At 38.5% G+C, this 23,681-nt stretch overlaps 1 protein-coding gene across 2 annotated transcripts in view; it reads right to left on the bottom strand.

The window, feature by feature from the left end:
* The window catches only part of znf276 (zinc finger protein 276), a 68,514-nt gene extending 50,298 nt beyond the window's left edge, over positions 1–18,216 (bottom strand). For both annotated transcript variants that reach the window (XM_039763453.1, XM_039763454.1), the window contains exons 1-2: positions 17,721–18,216; positions 10,347–10,650 (exon numbers count right to left, since the gene is read on the bottom strand). In XM_039763453.1, the coding sequence (XP_039619387.1) occupies positions 10,347–10,650; positions 17,721–17,967 (551 nt within the window). In that variant the 5' untranslated portion in view covers positions 17,968–18,216. The remainder of the gene's footprint in view (positions 1–10,346; positions 10,651–17,720) is intronic.
* Positions 18,217–23,681: the final 5,465 nt, after the last annotated feature.

The following is a 23,681-nucleotide window of genomic DNA, read 5'->3' as shown; positions in this document are numbered from 1 at the left end:
GTTGAACTGCTGGATGTCAGCCACAAACCCACAATGTCTGGCTCAGTAGCAGTCTCATTACAACGTCAGCTTGCAGGGAGTGCCGTAATATGTTGTATCAGTGTATGCTCCCAACCTCTCTCTCTCTAACGGGAGAACTCACTGGCACAACGCAGACTGCTTCAGAACACTGTGAGTGGTGCACATCCTTGAGACATCAGCTGAGCGCTCTCTCTCTTTCAGCCACCCCCTTTTCTGTGTTGATGCAACAAGTTCATATATTAGCTCATACTGTAAGGAGACTGCTTCTGAGTCAGATATTGCAGGCTCAAGGCTGACCTATAGTTGCCACAATGCAAATCTGCAAACTGTTATGGTGTGAACCCACAGCAGTACACATGGATGTGTAAAGTAATTTCAGATATATTCTAACTTCAAACTAATATTGGATCAATCACAAAGTAATTTTACTTCTACTGGAGATCCATGTGTTTATCTGTGATTTTTTTTTTTGCATAGTCAATGTCTTTGCTTCTCATCAAAAAATAATTTTCTTGCACGTTTCCACTACTAAATACTGTTCCTGTCTATTGTTTGATTGTAGTCACTTATTGATTAACGTACAGCCATCTTAGAGCTTCAAAACTTTTTTGCATTTTATACCTTGTCCCTCTTTGAATTTTCTGCTACTTGACCTGTTGAGTTCAATCTTCATTTGGAAAAATCCATAAGATTAACCCGATACCAAGTACAAGTACCTAGGGAGCAGTATCAGACCAATATGAACACAAGCACCATGGGCAGCTGGTGAAAAAAAAATTGGGGTAAGGGCACAGTTTTTGTGGAACAAACCTAAGCAGCACTTGTCTGTTATACAGTGCCTTTCACATCTATCTATCTGGTCATTCCACATGCTCTCGGGGTCCTCATCATAGTGTCAATGGACATCTTGGCCTGTCCAGTACCAGACTCATAGGACAATTCCAGGCGTAAATGTATTACTCTTTTTCCACCATGCTGCTCAATCTGATGCCAGCTTTCCCATTGCTACTGTGCTCCAAAACTTCAGTCTGTGAAACCACAGATTCCTTATTCTTTCCATATCTTCCCCTATAGATGCGGAAAACAACAGATGCACCTGCCACCCGAAGTTTATGCTACACCTGTCTCTAAATTACCCAATCCACTGGCAACTTTCCCAGTTCCCCATTCTGCCAAAATCCACACCATAATGTCCACACACCCACTTCTGTAATCTTTCAATAACATGGACTTTCGTCTGTCCTGTAACACATCCATAGCATAAGTCCAATACAAATCTTATTCTGCCTCTGCTAATACAGTGCTAGGTCCTTGGCCATTCCCACTGTATTCCATAAATCCATATCATACAATCACTTGTCCTCTGATTTTGCATCCCAGTTTAATATTTGGCACATCCACAGAATCATTCCCACCCTAATTTTATTCTACACTTGTTCCCAGACCTATGCAAGTTTGCTGGTTTATCTCACTTGGGCACAAATTCACACTGTAAGATCCACAGACCCCCACATCTTAAAACATAACTTGTCCCTCCAATCTATCTTGTACTAAAACCAACAGGAAAAATCCAACCTAAATCTTATTCTGCCTTTGCGATCAGGATACCTATATTTCCTTGAATATTAATTTTGCCCTTCTTTCTTTCACACCTGAAACTTTCTCACTTCCTTTCTGATCAAACTGATTCATTTCACTAAGCCTGCTAAATTAATTTAGCCTCATACTATTGTCTAGATCAATGTTACCCAAACTTTTTTTCTATAGTGAAATCTTTTTTGTAACCATAATCATCCCAAAGCACACCACTATTTTACCAACCACAAACACATAAACAGCATATGTGATACACCTGTTCAACTGCCTGAATGGGCTGGACCACCTGAGAAGCCAGTAAGAAAAGGGAGCTCCGAGATTAGCGTTTGCAGACATGGTACTTAGTGAGCATTTTGCCTGCCCCTCTGTACCTCAGAGGCAACATATATGCCACTACCCACGAGCCCTGCGAGGCTCACTGGTGACCAATCGCCTAGAGCAGATGAACTCTAGCAGCCAAGAGATGCATCTGAAGTGCTATAACATGGCAATCACAGAGCTGCTTTTATACCAGCTTCTCCAGATAGACCTATCCCCCACAGACAGGTCTCAACCACCTGCGAAGCTTGTGCCGGAAAAAGTCTGTGTGTAAGCTCATCCTTGATCACTTGCTTGCTTGCTGCTGAATTCTTAACTCAGATTGGCCCAGTTCAAGCTCCTTTATCTATTTTTTTTCTTCAAGTGCACAATCTATGAAGGGGTGTTTCATTAAAGAAATAGCCAAATTGTCCTTGATTTCTGAAGTTCCACTTGAAATTGCCATTTCCCTAAAGCGCTCGCTCGTCTGTAGTTATGTTAATGACAGGTGTGAACTGTGAACCATTGACATGGACATGAAATTGTGTGTCGATGACTGTCCAATCACATTTAAAAAATATATATATATATATATATATATATATAAAACAATACTAATTTATTGCCAATAAATACGGGAGTGCATCCCCGAAAAAATCTGAAAGCAACCAGTTAAAGGGCAACTTCAGGTCACCTGCTTTCCATAAGATCAACATAAACTTTCATTTGGCCAGAGCCCTTGACTCAGGAAATATACAGTAGGTATTCACACAGAAATTAAACAAATACAAGTTGGAAGTAATTTTTAATAGATGTTGACATGCACTGACACCAGGCATGTTGAGCAAATAAACATATTTCATGATTGTTTTACAGTACTTAATTTAAGGAGAGTTAATAAAATATTTGGAGGGATGGGAGGTGCTCCAGCACCCCCACATTACAAACTGCCACTGACTAGCATATCCCTATTATGCAAGGGTTGTTTTTTTCTTTTGGTATTGTTTTTTGGACTGCTTTAACTGTATTAATAGTATTATTTATGATAATAAGCTCAATCCATGCATGTACTTGTCCATATAGAACAATGACTTAAAACTGCTGGATAACGTATGGAAAACAAGGACGTGCTAATAATCATTTCAGTGCACCTATCACAACAGACTTTAACTATGTTATGTAAAATATTACGATTAGTTGATTATTTTACAGAAGTGTGTGCTTTCTAAGTTTAGCTATGGGAAATATGTCTGGAAATTTGTATGAGCTCCACGACAGGGAAGGTATTCTTCAGCCAAGCCAATCTGTTAACATATTTTTCACCAGAAGCATCCATGCCTTGTTCTCTTCACAGCCATGGTTTTCCACCAGCAAATAAAGCAATTGGTTTGGGCAGCAGTGAAGAAATGTTGAAACAGCAAGTGTGTGATAATCTTTGGGTGTAAACAGAACTTTCAACACTTTTGGCAACAACAAAAATGTAGCAGCATATTTCTGATACTTCACATAGTCTCTGTAGTTTTTAGATGCCCATGCATAGTATTATCTATGCATCAAATACATCTTAGTGATATATTGTGAAAAAAATAATTAAAACCATTGAATAAAATTAATGCAGTATTTGCTTGTTGCTGTTTTATGTTAGCCAAAAATAACTGTCATGTTAGTATGTTGAGGTCTACATTCGATTAAATATCCATGTGTAAATACTGACGCAGAAAATTCTTTGTAAGAACAGTCCTAGTAATTTCTAGGTTGGTTAATCAGGTTGTATGTGGAAAACAGATAATAACTTAATAAATAGTCCCTGCAGAGATGACAAACACCAAGTCATACCCCCAAACCTGCCGTATCAATTACAATAACTTTACTTACAACAGAAAACAGAACATAAACAGCAATGAGTGGTTATTGTGGTACCATATCGATTTTCTACATGCAGAGTAATCAAAGCAGTGATTTGGTAACATGTTTTTATTTTTGTTTTTTTAATAGATCCCCAAAGAGGTACAACATTATAAATCATGACAAAAACAAAGCCTTTAAAGAAAACTGATTTGTACAAAAGATCACTGATAACAGCAATAATGAAAGTGACAGCACAATGCAAAAAATTAGCATTGAATCTATTTTATTTCACATGTTCACACTAAATATAATCTGCCAAATTCTAGTTATTTAGAATACTGGTACTAAAGTCTCTTTATAACTTGTCAAAGCTTGTATGAAGACCTCCAACTTCATGATAGGATGGTTTAATGCATTTGTGGCTTTGTGATAAATGCATGCTTCTTTGAGTCACATTCCCCCTTCAGGATTCACTTTAAACAATTACCGTAGATCCCAGAATACAAGCCGACCCGGTATATTGGCCGACTCCCTTCTCTACCTACTAAATTACATGTATTTGCCGATGACCGGTATTTAAGCCGACCCCCTTCTCCAAGCAAAATTTTCTAAATTTCCTTAAAAGTGTCTCTTCGGGTATATTTATAATGTTTATCGTCGAGAATTTGAGACTGCCGGCATTTTTGATCGAAACCAGGAAGTAATTGCGGAGAAGTTTGGTAAAATGAAACCTTTGTGTTGAAACTATATATGCAAATACGGTACATCGGCGGGTGGATTTCCGGAGACTTTTTATAAATTTAAACTTAAATACGCAATACAGTGGACCCTTGACTTACGAACTTAATTCGTTCGCAAAGGCTAACCCATAATGCGTTCCAAACCTACCACTGCAACACTTACTTAACCTTTTCATAATAAAAAAGGGTTGTATAATGTGCATAATTTACCAAAACACCAATAATTTTTCTAATGTACTAACTAAAAAGTTATAAAAAGTGCCTAGCCTACTTCGATTAAGCTAGGAGCATGGCGGTGCGCATGGTCGCAGCGGCTCAGGGCTCTCCTTTTCAGTACACTTTTTTGTTGTTTTTGTACTTTTTTTTTGTCCTTGTTTGTGCACGATCGGTTCGGTGAACATCCGCTACACCCGCCAGAACCTTATAGACATCGGTGTCCAGAGCCAAACATCTGTTTCGAGTGGTTTTTCATCACACATACAACATCCCAGACAAAATAGCGAGACCAGCGGGCTCTCCGTGGATTGTTGTCGGGTCTAGGAGATGACACAGACGGAGGAGGGAAAGAAAGCAGAAGCGGGGCCGCAGATCCGGCGTTATGCTAAGGCTAAAAAACAACCATACAAGCCCTATACAGAACTTTTTTCTGCACTGAAGGAGCTGCTTTTAATCTCATTGTAGATGTGTATAGTGACAATAAAAGGCATTCTATTTTAGAAACAATTTCATACTGTACTCACCATTTAATTTGACATCTTTGGGCTACAGGAAGGGAGGAGGAGGAGATATTTCCACACAATGTCCATCTTCGTTTCGATTGTGATCGCTTTCTTTACCTTCTCTTCCTTCCTTAGCAATTATGTGTCTTGCTTGCATGGTCTTAATGAATTATATATATAGGTAAATCACTGCAATGACCGAAATTACATCCACAAACACATGTATCTGGGCTCCGACTGACGCTACTAACGCTCTCGCTTGTTTGTTTACAATCGCGCAAGCCGATACACGTGACCGCATCCGTTTTGTAACGCAAGATGTTGGTCGTAAATCAAAACAAAAAATTTCATTTTAAACTTCCCGATAATTTATTATCAATTTTATTAAAAAAATCAACAACTAAAACACTTTTTTTAATAAATTCTTTATTTAATTTAAAGTACCGGCATGCAAAGTTACTTCTTCATCTGAAAGATGGCTCTGTGGTTTCGTCATTATTTACTTCCATATTCATCGGCAAAACCGGCATTGCGCTGGATATCTTGAATCTGAAACAATACTCGTTGTATAAACCGACCCCCAAACTCCAAGCCAAAAATCTAGGACGAAATTCTCGGCTTATATAACGGGATCTACAGTATTTAGCGTGAAAAGAAAATTCCTAATACTGAGTGAAACATTTCTTTTGATAGGGGACAACTTTAGTTCCATGATGTTTATCTTAGATTATGGTGTTGAGAACTTAAAAGTAGCATATAAAGCAATGAAGGATAAACATTATGAAAAGAATTCATATTAATAAAGAAAATAAAGCACTATTTTCTAGAAGCGGAGACAGTTTGACTAGCTATGTTTAAGCTGGATACTATGGGTACTAAACCAGAACCTATTATCCTGGTTTAATAATTTTTAGAGGTCAATTATGGTTGAAATCTCTAATTTTCAAGAGACACTCTATATAATGCTTTGCTGGTTTCTCTTCCCCACCTGACCTTCCCGAGGGTAAACTTTTTGTCCCTGGTCTTGTGGTACAGCAGGTGTTGGGGTCATTCTTCACTTTTCCTGGGCCATAAAGATATTTCTAAGACTAATCCCTGCACATGTATTTTTAGTGGCCAAGCATGACTAAGAATGTGTGAAACTTTGTTAAGGCTTGTACAATGTGCAATCAGGACAAATCTCATTTGGTGGCAAGGTGGAGGTTATTACATCTTATTGATTCTCCTTTTTGTCCTTGAAAGGAATTACAGAGACCTCAACCCAAGGGTTTGTTTGGTTATTCAAGTTATTCTGGACCATTTCTCTAAGGCAGCTCATTTTCTTCCTTTGAAGTCTCATCCTACTGCCAAGTCTTTAAATTAAACATTTATTCACTGGTATTTCAGACTTCATGGAGTTCCTAAGCCTATTCAGTCTGACCAAGTTCTTGAATGTAGTTCTAGGTTCTGGAGAGGATTTTGTGCTAGGGTTGGCACTGATGCAAATCTCACATCTGTTTACAATACTGAATGTAACAGGTTATGTGAACCAGTTAATCAAGATCTGGAGAAATTTCTACAATGTACAGAAAATTATTTTCAGTCTTACTGGGTGGATATCATGCCAATGGCTGAATTCATACATAATGCATTGTTTAATTAATTACTAAGTTAGGATGTTACCTTGAGGGTGACAGTATGTTTTTAGGCCTTAGATGTTACTCTGTAGTGAGACACTTTCTAGTCCTCTCTGAATTATTGTCATCTTTGCATACCAGCCCGTCCACTATTCATAAGCAACTGATAAGGGTGTGAAGGCATATGTAGACAAATGATCATTTCATTATCCCGTGTATACAGTGGAATGCAAAAGTTTGGGCACCCTTTCTTAAATTGTCTGTTACTGTGAATAGTTAAAAAAGCACAGGTGCCCAAACTTTTGCAAGCTACTGTCACTGGCTGGCAAGGACAGCTGTCCTAACTTGCCTTCTCCCAAGCTTGGGCACAGATATATATTACCCATTATTAAGTCATCAGATGGGTTATCCTTTTCTTATAAGCTATCCCTCTAGGCCCATTTTTGTACGCAACTCTCCTTTTCATGTTTCTTATTTGAAAAAGGTTCATATTAGCCGGTTCTCTGGTGTTTCCTCCTCCTCCAGTGTTACCGGATGGTCACCAAGAGTTTGATATGTTTTTTGTTTTTTTTAGATACCAGGAAGTGTGGAATAAAAATTGAAAATTTGGTTGACTGGCTTAGCTATGGTCCAGATGAGTGCTCCTGGGTTGCACTGGAAGAAACTCTTTCTCCTTATTTGTCAACAATGTTTAAGGTTATTAACTTCCAAGCCAAATCATCATGCTTTGGAGTACATGCCTTGGAAAGTGGGTTAATATGTCATAATTTTTTTTTTTTTTGTGCATCAGTTTAGAGGATTTTTTTTTCCAAGAAGAAACCATTGTAGGACAGCCATTATCCATGTTTTGCTATTGCTACAAAACAAGTCCTGGATTAAAAAGTTGCTGCCAGACATTTATTGCCAGCTAAAAAGTCTTAGTTTGCCTGACAGGGCCTCTCTGCTGAATCGTATGCAATAAGATGATCAATCACAAACCAAGTAGCACTCAAGGGTAGCTCTCAGTGGTACAAGCAGGTTGCCCAAGTTTCAACAAAGGCACATAACTCAAAGACTGACAACCCTAAGGCCGGAGTTATACTTCACGTGATGTGACGCATGCTGCAGCGGACGCTCCTGCTACGCAAGCGTTGTAGTGTTCATACTTGTGCGCGTACTTTACGTAAATATGGAGGAATCCACCAGGTGGCAGTGCGAGATATTATCACGGTGAGAACATGTTCGGCTTCTCTGTGTTGTGAATTGCCTAGAACACCTATTAAATTCTGATGACACCTTACCGCAATATCTCTGAAAAGGATGTTTATTGATTAAATCCATCAATTCAGGGATGTGTCCATTCCAGCAAGCATTGGGCACGAGTGAGAAATAGTCCCTTGACGAGGCCTCAGCTCATCGCAAGGTGAATACAAGCACACATATACACTAGCGTCATTTTAGCGGCACCAAATCCCCAAATCTGCATATCTTTGGAAGGAAAACAGAGCACAGTGTGGAAGACAAGCAGGAAATACCAGCAACATAACTCCCTGCGAGACAGCAGTGCTATCGCTCCACCACCGTGACACCCCCATGTGTGTAATTAACAGTATTCATTATTTAAACAAAATTATATGTAAAATGTAACATACACACTTTAATGCATTTCATCATGAAAGTGATATCAAGTATAAATCTAAAGATTCTGAATGTGCAGAGAGTTGGAATATCATACATTTAATTTGTTCTGTGTGGCGATCTATTGCTGCTTTCCGCTGCGGTCAGGTCCAAGAAGCTCGTAGCGATTAAAAACTGGGATGATGTTTACGACGGCCTGCTTTAATGATAAAGTAAACTACGAGGTTAAAGTGGACATTTCGAGATTAAAGCCGAAATTTCCACTTTAATCACAAAATACACGTTTTCACCGTGTCCTTTATTTTTTTCTCAGTGGTTCAAATACTGTATAACGCTATACATTAGGTTGCTGCTGTTAAGTTGCAAAAATAAAAAAATAAAAAACACGACACAAAAGATAGTATGTGAGACTTTTAAAATGTATCATGTCATTACGTTCGGGTACTATCTACATATGACAGAAAGCGTCTACGCCGATTCTACGGGATGGATGCTTCGATGTGGTGAAGCAAAATGCCGACATACAGATTCATTCGTGGCATTCGAAATGTCCACTTTAACCTCGTAGTTTACTTTATTATTAAAGCAGACCATTGTAAATGTCATCCCAGTTTTTAATCGCTACGAGCTTCTTGGACCCGACAGCAGGTAAAGTAAAAAAAATAAAAAATAGACGGCACAAAAGATGGTATGTGAGACTTTTAAAATGTATCGTGTCATTACAATCGGGAATATGCGACGCTTGAATATAAAAGCACCACGAATGCATCTGTATGTCAGCATTTTGTTTCACCACTTTGAACCATTCATCAAACAGCAAAGCGCACACATCGATCCCCGAAGGATCTCCATAGAGGTTTGCTGTCACATGTAGATAGTCAACAGAGACTCTGACGTCATGTTCCGACTTTTAGCACACTGCGCCCCCCCCGACTTTTTGCTGGTACTGCAGCTCGTGCACGCGTCGCGTTAATTTCTGAGGACGTGTGAAATGAACGCTGGGAATGCGTAGCAGCCATGATGCGGGCGCGTACGCATTCTGAGCGTGAAGTATTAACCGGCCCTTAGGGCCAGAACTTTGCACCAATGGTCAACAAAAAGAATGGGGTTATGTGTTCTCCAAGATGGCATGATCTCTATTCTTACCTTTAAAAACTCAAACATATTATTAATATTTGTTTGACTGAATACCATGCCATTGCAATATTCTGGTTTTTGAAAATAAAATACATAAAAAAATGGGGGAATTAACAGAATAAGACTGAAGATGACTAATTAATGTAGCAATTGACACTTAAAAGTATGTACTGTGCAACACCAACTGCAAGTCAAAACAAATACACAAGCACCCTCACAGAAAGTTCATCAATATAAAAATCATACTAAGATATTCAATTTCATGAATTCATTAAGCAGGAAGCTAATTGGAGAGAAATTTGGTATTTTCTTAAGGTATATTATATATTACCAAATAAAAAAAGGATAAATAACTTGTTTCAGCTTTATAAGTGATAACTTCAAATACAAAAAATAAATTTTATCACGCTAGGTGACAGTTTTAGTAGTAGGAGTTGGAAAAAGTAACTTGAAAACTGGACACTCAATATTGTTATACTTAAAGCCAAGTTCACAACAGAATTTTTTGCTATATGTTGTTGGTGAAATGCTGGTACTACCAAGGTGGACATCCTGCCAAACCAACAACACAGAAAAGATTTTTTTAATAAAATACAACTTCTATAAAAATCCTTTATTACAGCATTTTTAGTACTGCATTAATTGAATTTACCAACTAATTTTTCCATCTGTAATTCAGATTTATCATATCGTGACAGTTCTGTTTCAAACTTTTTTGCATACCTAACAGAAGAAAAACTAAATTGTTCACTTACCTTCCTTTAGACCTTAAAGAGGCCACTGGGGACAAATTCACCCTCTGTATGAAAGTTCGTAAAATGTTGTGACATTTATAAAACTGAGAATAACAGTTTTTGCAGATGTAGCGTGATAAAACAGGATCCTGCATCACAGGTACCCCAACTAACCGCTGGAAATCAGCAAAAAAGACTTGAGGTTTTTGACGCTTTTTGTCAGAGGTTTTTTCAATGGCTGAAGCCTTTCCAAAAGCACTCCGCAAACTCCGGGACGAAAACTTCCCATGACATAGTCGGCAGAAGGCAGTAGTTACAGCTCTCCCTGAAAGAGTAAGCGGAAATAAAAAAAACATTGAAAAAAGTGAAAATGGTCAGTGCCACTCAAAGTTGAATTACCAAAGAAAAACAAATAAAATTAATGTACAGAGATGAACTCTCTTATAGGTTATTTGTGTTAAGCCATATTTTAAAATAAAGTACACTCTTGCTGTCTTAGTCTAAACAGACACAGTAAACAACTGATTACATGAAATGTGCAGAATAATTCAGTATATTTTAAAAAGGATTTAATCTTGTCAATATTACGTATTATGACAAATGTCCAGATAAAATCATGTTTACTTCATTTAACATTAAAGGAGAATACTTGTATCACAATATAATAATATATTGACTTTTTAATTTATTAAAGTATTCAATTCTGCTATATTTGACTGAACTTAAGGTTGAAATTATATCCCACAGGAAAAAACATGTTTATTTATTACACGTATTAAATATAATTCATTGCCAAAATTCAACCACCCTTTTAACTGCAGCCTCCCCAATACACTGTCTAAATTTAGCACTGTATAACTTCTTTTGAGATTAGCCCTTATGTCTATAGTAAGACTTTCAACCAATGAAATTAGATATTGTTTAAATACACGCAAATTTACATTTATAATTCTTGGGCATACATAAATGTATACTGCCAATGATGTATTCATAAATTACTAATATTATTTTTCTCTATTCTTTATTGAACTTTCACACATAAGCAAAAATAGCTTGTCTTCAAATGCAGATTGACATTCAATGTTAATTGAATGTGAATTCTTCTTCTTCTTTAGGCTGCTCCTATAAGGGGTTGCCACAGCGGATCATCTTCTTCCATATCGTCTTGTTTTCTGCATCTTGCCCTGTTACCCCCCCACCTGCATGTCCTCTCTCACCACATCCATAAACCTTCTCTTAGGCCTTTCTCTTTTTCTCTTGCCTGGCTCTATCGTTAACATCGTTTTCCCAATATACCCAGCATCTCTCCTCTGCACATGTCCACATGCACATATCTCCTGTCTTATTGTCAGTGCCACCGTCTCCAACACATATAACATAGCTGGTCTCACTACCATCTTGTAGACCTTCCATTTCACTCTTGCTAATACCCATCTGTCACAAATCACTTCTGACGCTCTTCAACCATTCCACCCTGCCTACACTCTCTTCTTCACCCCTCTTTTACAATCCCATTAACACTGTATTAGAGATCCCAAGTATTTAAACTCATCCAACTTCCCCAACTCTACTCCCTGCATCCTCACCATTCTTCTGACCACCCACTCATTTACACACATGTATTCTGTCTTGGTCCTAGAGACCTTCATTCCTCTCCTCTCTAGAGGACATCTTCACCTCTCCATGGACTCTTCAACCTGCTGCCTACTCTCATTATAGATCACTGGAACAAACTGGAGGTCCTCCTTTTTTATAGAAATGCCTATTAACACTATGCTACTCTGATTAAACTACAGATATTCACTACTCTCTATCCTATAAAAGTAGAACTTCTTCCCCACTCACTCACTTACACAGCTGCCGCTGCCAACAAAACATAGCATAAGACATGGCATTTTCCTGTTCTCTCTTTCTGTTTGCAATGACTAGCATATTGCCTTTAGGGCACTAACTCATAAACATCTTTTGCATGCACAGATTTACACAGTTTGTGTTCTGCTTAAAATTGTTTGCATGTTTTCAAGTAATTTTTAACATACCAACAAAAAAAAATTTTTTTTAATACAGTATACCGGATCAATCGGTGCATCACCAACTCCTACTACATAGGTACAATTTCAACTTTAACTTCACCCAGTTAAAAAGAAATAGTAACTAGCAATATACTGTAGAACTGAACTGTAATACTTAATATTTTAAAACATTAAAAAGTTGCAATATTACCCAAGTTTCAAAGAATATTGTATCAAATAATACTGAATATAAGGGTTGTTGAAACTTCCTACCCCATCATACACACATAAACTTACACAACCATACAGATTGTATTAAGAAATAAAATATGGACAACTATTTTACTCAGTCATCAAATAATAATAATAATAATAATAATGCAATTCTTTTCCCATGCATAAAGCTCACAAACAAATTTTTGGTTCCTAAACACTGAAATTTTTACCATCACCCTAATTTTCTATTTCCTCTAATATTTGTTAGCTGTGTTCTATAGCACAGAAAGATGTGCCAGTCTGTAGTAATTCAATGTGATGGTTTCATTCACTGCTAAAGCTACAGTACTGTACTCAAAGCTGAAATGGAGATATTAACATATTGTAATTGTTGCTATTATAACGCATTACAATTCAAATTAACATTCTTAAAAATTTGTTTGTTTCATCCCAAGAACTGCATCTCATTTACTACTTGTATTCAGAACACAGAAAACCATAACTGTAAATTAAACAAAACTGTCATATGTTCACATTATCATTACCACCTCCCCACAAAATGTCTGTCCAACAAAATAGTTTTTTTTAATGCATAAAAAGAGTGTCAGGCAATTGTTTCAAGTAAAAGAACAGAATACTAAAAGTTATTTTTTAAAATACAGTAAATACTCTACCATAAAAATGAAAAATTTGTTATTTATTACATGCCACCAGAATCCTTCAATAAAATATTTTTGTTTTCATCTGCACTGTCTAGAGCTGTGCCAATTAATGTTTTGTTTTCAAGTAAGAGAACATTAAATTAGAAGCCATCTCTTTTTATCAGTCTCAAATTAAAATCATTACTTTGTGTAAGCAAAACTGTAGTTTATACTGTATACATTAAAACACCTTCAAAATTTTTGTTCATTTTTCTTAAAAATGCCTCCAGTAAAGAATAATTCTTTAAACTGTACACTTAACCAAAAATAATCTGATGTTTAAGGTAGTTAAATAAACAAACTGATCGATACAGCTTTATAATATACCACACATTGAAAAAGGTTGCAGGACTTGCATTTCAATATGGGATTGATTCCCTATTGAAAAATCCTGCATGGTTTAATATGATAGAGCTGGAAAAATCCCTCCCAAAAAAAAAAAAAATCACTGCCACTTTTCTTTCATTACATTTATGACAGCATGAGGATTTGAAAAACAACTATCAGTTGAATTACCTGAGCGAGTGGTGTGCTTATTTTCTTTTTAATAATGCACCATACAAATCCATACCAACATAAGAAATTTGACAAATAAGTGGAGACCATTCAGTCCATCAACCTCGTCTGTTTAGCTAATAGCTAAGCTGTCCTGATATCTCATACACAAATTTCTTAACAGTTGTCAAGATTACTGCTTCAGCTACATCCAAAATAATGGAATGAAGGCTTTGCACTTATCCTTTGGATTGTTATGAAAATGGATACTTTTGTCCATTAAACCATCAATTTTCTAACTGACATGTGCAGTTCAGGGTCACATGTATAGAAATTGGCATGTATCCTGGCTACAAGATAGAATCCAACATTGTACTCATGCATCTACATGTCGTTCCAAAATACGTATTATTTAGTTAATGTTTCAAAACTGGGGCGGCACGGTGGCGCAGTGGTAGCGCTGCTGCCTCGCAGTTAGGAGACCCGGGTTCGCTTCCCGGGTCCTCCCTGCGTGGAGTTTGCATGTTCTCCCGTGTCTGCGTGGGTTTCCTCCGGGCGCTCCGGTTTCCTCCCACAATCCAAAGACATGCAGGTTAGGTGGATTGGCGATTCTAAATTGGCCCTAGTGTGTGCTGGGTGTGTTTGTGTGTGTCCTGCGGTGGGTTGGCACCCTGCCCAGGATTGGTTCCTGCCTTGTGCCCTGTGTTGGCTGGGATTGGCTCCAGCAGACCCCCGTGACCCTGTATTCGGATTCAGCGGGTTGGAAAATGGATGATGGATGTTTCAAAACTTCCACATTGACCAGATATTCATGTGGCTCTGCTCTTTATGTTTTTCAGAACAAGCAAATCTCTCCAATTAAGCAATATGCAATGTGATAATGGAAATTAATAATCTCAGAGACACACGACTAGCCTAGCTACTGAAACAGCACACTTATTGTTATTTGTTATTAAATACCTAATGTCTCCTCTATATACTATTTCAAATATAAAGTTCACAAGATGGAACTTTCAGATACAGGATCATTTATACTACAGTCAACTGAAAGTCAATGACTACAGACTAGTGATATCCATTTAACATATTTTGTGACTCCTAAAACCAATTACCTGCACAAGTGTTGATTTAGGTGTGTCATATTAAAGGGGATGACTACTTAAGCAATCAATTATTTTGTGTTTAATAGATGCAATTCATTTAGATAACTTTGCAGGGATCTATTTTCACTTTAACATTAAAGAGCCATTTCTGTTGATCTGGGTCAAAAAAAAAAAGCCAAATTAAATCCACTGTGATTTAATGTTGTATAACAATAAAATTGCAAAATTTCTAAGAGGGTGAATACTTTATAAGCACTCTATATTTTATATATACTAGGGGGCTTTGCCCCCTGCTCGCTTCGATCACCAACCCCCGGGATGGTGCTACGCACTAACCATTTAGCGGTTAGGCCGTTAGCGTATGGGGATGCGGATGTACAATTTAAAAAGATTGTTATTTTCATGGGAATCAGTACATATGCATAATAGAACTAACTATTTTACATTACAGCGAGTAATTAACCATATTAAAAAATAGTAAAACAATAATTTAAAAGGGAGGAGGATGTCTTCCCTGTACCGCAAGGCATTGAGATTGCCTGCAATGACAACAAGCTCAGTCTGATGGTGATGTGATATACCGCCCCAGACCATGACGGACCCCCTACCTCCAAATCGATCCCGCTCCAGGGTACAGGCCTCGGTGTAACGCTCATTCCTTCAACGATAAACACAAATCCGTCCATCACCCCTGGTGAGACAAAACCGTGACTCATCAGTGAAGAGCACTTTTTGCCACTCCTGTCTGGTCCAGCGAAGGTGGGTTTGTGCCCATAGGCTGCATTGTTGCTGGTGATGTCTGGTAAGGACCTGCCTTACAACAGGCCTACAAGCCCTCAGTCCAGCCTCTCTCAGCCTATTGCGGACAGTCTGAGCACTGATGGAGGGATTGTGTGTTCCTGGTGTGACTCGGGCAGTTGTTGTGGCCATCCTGTACCTGTCACGCAGGTGTGATATTCAGATGTACCGATCCTGTGCAGGTGTTGTTACACGTGGTCTTCCACTGCGAGGATGATCAGCTGTCCTTCCTGTCTCCCTGTAGCACTGTCTTAGGCGTCTCACAGTGCGGACATGGCAATTTATTGCCCTAGCCACATCAGCAGTCCTCATGCCTCCCTGCAGCATGCCTAATGCACGTTCACACAGATGAGCAGGGACCCTGGGCATCTTTCTTTGGGTGTTTTTCACAGTCGGTAGACAAGTCTCTTTAGTGTCCTGCGTTTTTAGAACTGTGACCTTAAATGCCTACTTTCTGTAAGCTATTAAGGTCTTAACGACCATTCCACAGGTGCATGTTAATTAATTGATTATGGTTAATTGAACATGCATGGAAAACATTGTTTAAACCCTTTACAATGAAGATCTGTAAAGTTATTTGGATTTTTAAAACATTATTGTTGAAATACACAGTCCTGAAAAAGGGACGTTTCTTTTTTTGCTTAGTGTGTATATATATATATATATATATATATATATATATATATATATACATACACTGAGTATACTTTATACATAAAATATATGTTCTCGTACCTTGCATAACTGAATAATCTTTATGGCACAATAACAATTCAATACATTTATGGACACTAAAGTATTTGGATTTAATAATCTTCATGTGGGAAAAGGCTAGCTCGCATAAATAAGTAGAGCCGAATAATGCAGTCAAGGAGCTTTTGAATTCAGCAGAGTGAAAAATGACGGCTGTCCGATTATCTGCGATTTTAGTTCCCTCTCCTTTCTCTTTCTCAGATCGCTTTTCGGAAGGAAGTCAGTTTCATAGTTTTTATGAACAGTTCGAAAAGTGCCTTTCCACATTTTCCTTCTTTGGAATAGCAATGATAGATTGACAGATCAGACAAACGCACTTCGATTGTGACATTGTGAGAGAAAAAAATCTTCTTCTAATTCCACATAAAGCCCATACCCTCCCCAAACATTTTTTTTTAATCCCTTTTTTAGTCAATATAAATTAGAAAGCTAACTAGATCACAGCCAGAGTTTTACAGTTGCTCGCGCGTTTGATCGTGCATGCAGGATGATCAGCATGTTAGAAGAAAGGAGATCTCAGACTGGCCATATATGATAGGCTAACATTTAAAAACATTTTTTTTTAACGCAACGCGAGCTACCTGCACTACCTATGCGACCTACCGGTCGATCGCGATCGATGCATTGGGCACCCCTGGCGTTTAGTAATGAAATAAATTGCATTTGTCATTCCAACAGATGGCACATCACAAACATTTGTAGTAATGAATGGCATTACTACAAATGTTTGTGATGCACCACCTGTTGGAATAGTAAATGCAAAGCATATGTTACTGCCTTTTGCAATTTGGTATGGGAATTGTAAATGCAGAATTAAAGTTTGTAAAGCACAATCTGTTGAAATGACAAAGGCAATACATTTTAATACATGAAAACTTTGTGATGAGCAACCCGTTGCAATGTCTGTGACATAACAACCACAAACCCTCACAGATACACAGACACTTGCCCTTTTATTAGAGTGAATTATTTGCATCACTGTTGCCTACGCCCTGTTGTTCATTCCGAATTTCTGTGATACGTTTTGGGCATGAGAAAGGTGCTACGAAAACTAAACCTACTATTACCATCATCATAACATTCAAACACATATTATCCTCAACTTGCAATCATCATGTACGATCGCAAACGTCCCTCACAGTGCAACTAAATCGAAAGTGCCGTACTAACCTACGGTTTCAAAGTGCCCGCCTGCACATGTGCGTCTGACATTCTGCAAGTTCACAAATCACGGAACAGTCAGAAAACACGCGTGAGAGACAGACAGTTTAACGCTAATTTGAAACCTCATCGGGAACATTTCCCAACCTCTCTTACCAATCTCCTCCGGTCCCTCTTCCGAAACACCTTTTCTGACAGGCGAAATTTCAACACCTTTCTCCACTCCCGAATGCTCCGACTGATGCTGCGGCCCAGCCTGACTTTCTTCGCTTGCAGTCCTACCGTCAGCCGGCAAACGCGTTTTTCCTCTGCGCCCTCCTGGTACCCGACTCGCTTCGTCCAGCTGTCCACGTCGAGTTCCAGGCGCCGGAGCCAAAAAACGACCACGCCGGTCCCGCTTCATGTCCCCCCCGCCGCCGCCGCCGCCGCCCCCCTGTGACTTTAGGAAAGGAGCGGCGCGCCCTTTTGAAATAAATACAGCACAGCCTTTACCGACTGTTCAATTTAACCCGTGGACTGTATTTCCAAATGTCCTTCTGTTCATTCTTCTCTATATAATTTTTCCTCCTCCGATTCAGTCTTAAGCCAGCGGGCCACAAAGTAAACAAAACGGCCCGGAAGTAGCAGAGAGAAAAGAAAAACAAACCGAGGAGCAGCCCTGCATGGGAATGACGTTTTCAAGAAGTATCACACTGCCCTCTGGAGGCTCAGAAACACCGCGTAGTCTAGCGCTGTTTCTGGAACATTACTAAATTTCATTATATGAGCTTAATCTTACTGTATATTTGAGCCGTCTGAAACGGAGACAATAACAGAGTAGCTACTCTGAATTACCCCTTATGTGCCAGTGTACCCCGTATTTATTATTTGGGTCGCTGTGTAACCAGGGATCCTGGCAACTTCAAAACACTCAAAGGTCGTGACGCCAGTCCTTCACATTCATACGCAAGCATGGCATTAATGTACTCTCTTATATTTATACTTGGAAAACGTAAATTAATCCGTTAGCGCAGGGTGAAGTTTTCATTTAAAAGTGTTGTGCACAAGGATGTCTTTTGACAATTTAAAGTGGATTCACCACTTTGCATGGCAAATAGAATAAGATGTGCAGATGGGATGTATTCTGAGAGGTTTCTATCTAAAATTTAAATGTCTGTTAAAAACCTGTCGTTATGCTACTATTAAAACTAATGCAGTTTAAGCTTCAGGGCCCTTAATCCCATAGGGGCCCCAGAAGCGACTTTAGTCCGTATTGCTTAAAAAATGTGGGTGTCTTCTGTATGAAAAAGGTTTGTTTTTTTTAAATCGTTTTAATAATATACTGTAATTCAATGCAAAATAATTGTTAAAATAAAAATTAACGGGTTATTAAAGTATCATGTAGGCTAGCTGTCAATGAAAAACATTAAAATTATGGTGATTCGTTTTAAATATACACTGCTCAAAAAAATTAAGGGAACACTTAAATCACACATAAGATCTGGATGAATGAAATATTTAAGTGTACAACTTTTACTGAGTAATATTGTGTAATTTGTTGAGACAAAAATGATGTAACAACAGTTGATGAAAACCAAAATCACCAAACCCCAGAGGGCTGGATTCAACATCACACTGAAAATCAAAGATAAAAATTGAAACCATAGGCTGATCCAACTTATGTGAATTTCATCATGGCAACTCGTAATATGACTCAGTAGTGTGTATGGCCCCCCACATGCCTGTATGCACTCCAGAAAATGTCTGGGCATGCTCCTGATGAGGTGACTGATGGTGTCCTGGGGGATCTCCTCTTAGACCTGGATCAGAGCCTCAGTGAGCTCCTGGACAGTCTGTGGTGCTACTTGACAGCGTCGGATGCACTGATACATAACATCCCAGAGGTTCTCAGTTGGATTCATGTCTGGGGAACTTGTAGGCCAGTCAATGGCATCAATGCCTTCATCATGCAGGAACTGCCCACTCACTCTGGCCACATGAGGCTGGGCATTGTCCTGCAGCAGGAGGAATCCAGTGCCCACTGCACCAGTATAAGGTCTGGCAATGGCTTTGAGAATTTCATCCTGGTACCTGTCTGATTTAAAGAGAACATGCCGTAGAGCTGAGCGTAAATGGAGGAAGACTAAACTAACTGTCCACTATGAAATATTAAAAGTTAAAATAACAGACCAAATACCAACAAATTTTTTCAAAGTATCAGACGTGCTTATTGATGATATTCTTGACATAGTAAATTCGTCATTAGATACGGGGGTCTTCCCAGACTGTCTTAAGACTGCTGTAGTTAAACCCCTACTTAAGAAACATAATCTCGACTCCTCGGCTCTTGAAAATTTTAGACCCATCTCTAACCTGCCTTTCTTAAGTAAAATTCTGGAGAAGGCAGTCATTATGCAGTTAAATGACCACCTAAATAAACATGCTTGATAAATTTCAGTTGGGTTTTAGAACAAATCACTGCACTCATTAAAGGAGTAAATGATCTGCGGGTAAATGCAGACAGAGGCCATTTATCTGTTCTCATCCTCTTAGATCTGAGCGCTGCATTTGACACCACTGATCATAATATTCTTAGAAATCGCCTTAGTCAATGGGTGGGCCTCTCTGCCAGTGTCTTAAATTGGTTTGAAACCTACCTGAAAGGGAGAAAATTCTTTGTTAGTTGTGGTAATTACAACTCAAATCACATGATATCCGATACGGTGTTCCACAAGGCTCTATCCTGGGTCCGCTGCTATTCTCAATCTACATGCTTCCGTTAGGTCAGATGATCTCAGGGCACAACGTGAGCTACCACAGCTATGCTGATGACACACAGCTGTACTTATCAATAGCACCTGATGACCCCGATTCTCTTGATTCACCAACACAATGTCTGACTTTTATCTCAGAATGGATGAATAGTAGCTTTCTCAAGTTAAATAAAGAGAAAACTGAAATCTTAGTGATTGGCAATAATGGATACAATGAGGCTATTAGAAATAAACTGAATACATTAGGATTAAAAGTCAAGATGGAGGTAAAAAGCTTAGGGGTAATTGTTGACTGTAATCTAAATTTTAAATCGCATATTAATCAGATCACTAGGACAGCATTTTTTCACTTAAGAAACACAGCTAAAGTTAGACCTCTTATATCATTGAAAGATGCTGAGAAATTAGTTTATGCGTTTGTTTTCAGTTGACTAGATTACTGTAACGCACTCCTCTCAGGAATACCCAAAAAAAACATAAATCGTTTGCAACTAGTGCAGAATGCAGCTGCTAGAATCCTAACTAGAAAAAGAAAATCTGAGCACATCTCTTCAGTTTTGATGTCACTACACTGGTTACCTGTGTCATTCAGGATTGACTTTAAAATTCTGCTTATGGTTTATAAAGCCTTAAATAATCTCATCTCATCTTATATATCGGAATGTCTGACACCTTATATTCCAAATTGTAACCTTAGATCCTCAAATGAGTGTCTCCTTAGAATTCCAAGAACAAAGCTTAAAAGAAGTGGTGAGGCGGCCTTCTGCTGTTATGCACCTAAAATCTGAAATAGCCGGCCAATAGGAATTCGCCAGGCTAGTACAGTAGAGCACTTTAAAACACTGCCGAAAACATACAGTATTACTTTAACATGGCCTTTTTAAAACTTCAATTTAACTTAATTTAACTTAATCCTGATACTCTGTATGTTCAATTCTTCATAATAACTATTCATGGTGGCTCTAAAATCCGTACTGACCCCTACTACTCTCTTCTGTTTCTTTTTCCGGTTTCTTTGTGGTGGTGGCCTGTGCCACCTCCACCTACTCAAAGCTTCATGATGCTCCAACAATGATGGATGGATTAAAAGGCAGAAGTCTACGTGACCATCATCATCAAGTCCTTCCGTGAGAACCCTAAATCCAAAGAGGACTGTTTCATTTATGTTAGGTAGAATGCCCAGAGGGGACTGGACAGTCTAATGGTCTGGAATCCCTACAGATTTTATTTTTTTCTCCAGCCGTCTGGAGTTTTTTTTTTGTTTTTTATGTCCCCCCTGGCCATTGGACCTTAGTCTTATTCTATGTTAATTAATGTTGACTTATTTTGTTTTCTTACTGTGTCTTTTATTTTTCTATTCGTTATTATGTAAAGCACTTTGAGCTACTGTTTGTATGAAAATGTGCTATATAAATAAATGTTGCTGTTGTTGTTGTAACAGCAGTCAGTGTGCAGTTGTATATCCATGGAGGTCTGTGCAACCCTCCATGGATATTCAACCCCCCCACCCCAGACCATCATCGACCCATCACCAAACCAGTCATGGTGGATGATGTTGTAGGCTGCATAACATTCACCACAACATATCCGGACTCTTTCATGTCTGGTACATGTGCTCAGCGTGAACTTGTTCTCATCTGTGAAGAGAACAGAATACCAATTGTGCAGTTGACAATTGTGGTATTCTCTGGCAAAAGCCAGTCGACCTGCATGGTGATGTGCTGTGAGCACAGGTCCCACTAGAGGACATCGGGTCCTAATGCCACACTTATGGAGCCTGTTTCTGACAGTTTGGAAAGAAACATGCACACCAGCAGCAAACTGGAGATAATTTTGTAAGGCTCTCGAAGTGTTCCTCCTGTTCCTGTACACACAAAGGAGCATATACCGGTCCTTCTGGTGGGTTGATGCCTTTCTACGGCCCTGTCCAGCTCTCCTCGTGTATCAACCTGTCTCCTCGTATCTCCTCCATGTCATCCTGGAGGAGCTGAACTACCTGTGCAACCTGAATCGGCTGCTGTTATCGCCTCATGCTACCAGTAGTGACAAGGAGACTAACAAAACTAGAGAAGAATCAATCAGAAAGTATAAGGGAAGTGCACCTTTTTGGTGGTTGTCTTGCTGTTGCCTCTTTATTGTATATGTTGTCACTTTTATTTTCATATATGGCTGATGCATTTATCCAAGGTGACTTACAACATTTATGATACAATTGGTTACATTTCTGTTGGTTTTCCAGTTGGAGCACAGGCAGGTCAAGTGACTTGCTTGTGGTCACAGAGCATCAGTAGTAGAATTTGAAACCACAACCTCAGGGATTGAAGTCAAAAGCCTTAACTACTACACCACACTGCCTTCCTTTCATTTTCACCAAAGCAGGTGTGGTTGATTCACATTTGCTTATGCTACCTAACTGGACAGATTGATTTCCCTGAAGCTTAACTGACTTGGTGTTAGACTGTGATGATTAAGTGTTCCTTTAATTTCTTTCTTTGACATGTGAGATACTCCAGTACATCAATTTTAATCAAAATTTGATATGTAGTGGTTAAAACTTTTGAACAATTTTAACCATGGTGATCTGTCATGGATCTCCACGTTGAAGAAGGTAACTGTCATTATGCAGTAATGCGCACACCTTTGTATTTCGAGCAGCAACAGTGAAGAAGCGAAACGCTCTGCTGCCTATCAGTTTTACTTAATCACACACATAAAATATTGAAAGCCAAACCAAAGAAGAGCAGATTTTCCTGTTAAAGATTGAGAAGTGACTCCTGCCCTCCATTCTCCACAGTGGTGGCCATCCACCATCCCCTTTCTGTGATCGATCTGTGTCAACAACTAAAAATCTGTGGAGGCTTGCTATAAGAAAAAGGGCATCTTCCTTCCATTTGATTTACTGGTGATAGGCCGATTTCTTGGAGTAAGAAAGACAGAAAGAAAAGCAAACAAAGTTATCAGTTATTGATTCGTTGTGATGAAAAATGGTTGGAAGGAGAAAATACAAAGTTGGTTTTATCATCCAGAAAACACTTAACAACGGTAATGTAACCTTTTGATTTCCTGTTGGTTACTGGATAACCTAATATGTGTTTTAAGCAACCGGGCTGATAAAAATGCTTGCATACTATACTAAATCATAACATTACTATTTTATTAATAAAACTAACATATCTATTGATATTATTTTTGTTACAAAGAATGCGATTTGCAATTTTACGTGTTTTACATTTTTTATAAGGTTTGTTCTATTTTTGTTTAGGTAAGATGGAAGAAACTCAGACCAGATTTTATAGCGGTTGCGGATACAGAAGCAGAGTAAGATGAATAAACGTTAAGCTGCATAAAAAAGAAAGTATTTTTG

The sequence above is a fragment of the Polypterus senegalus genome, chromosome 9, assembly GCF_016835505.1.
Source record: "Polypterus senegalus isolate Bchr_013 chromosome 9, ASM1683550v1, whole genome shotgun sequence".
Classification (NCBI taxonomy): Eukaryota; Metazoa; Chordata; class Cladistia; order Polypteriformes; family Polypteridae; genus Polypterus; species Polypterus senegalus.
Note: the sequence above shows the minus strand (reverse complement) of the source record. Positions and strands in the feature narration are given on the sequence as shown.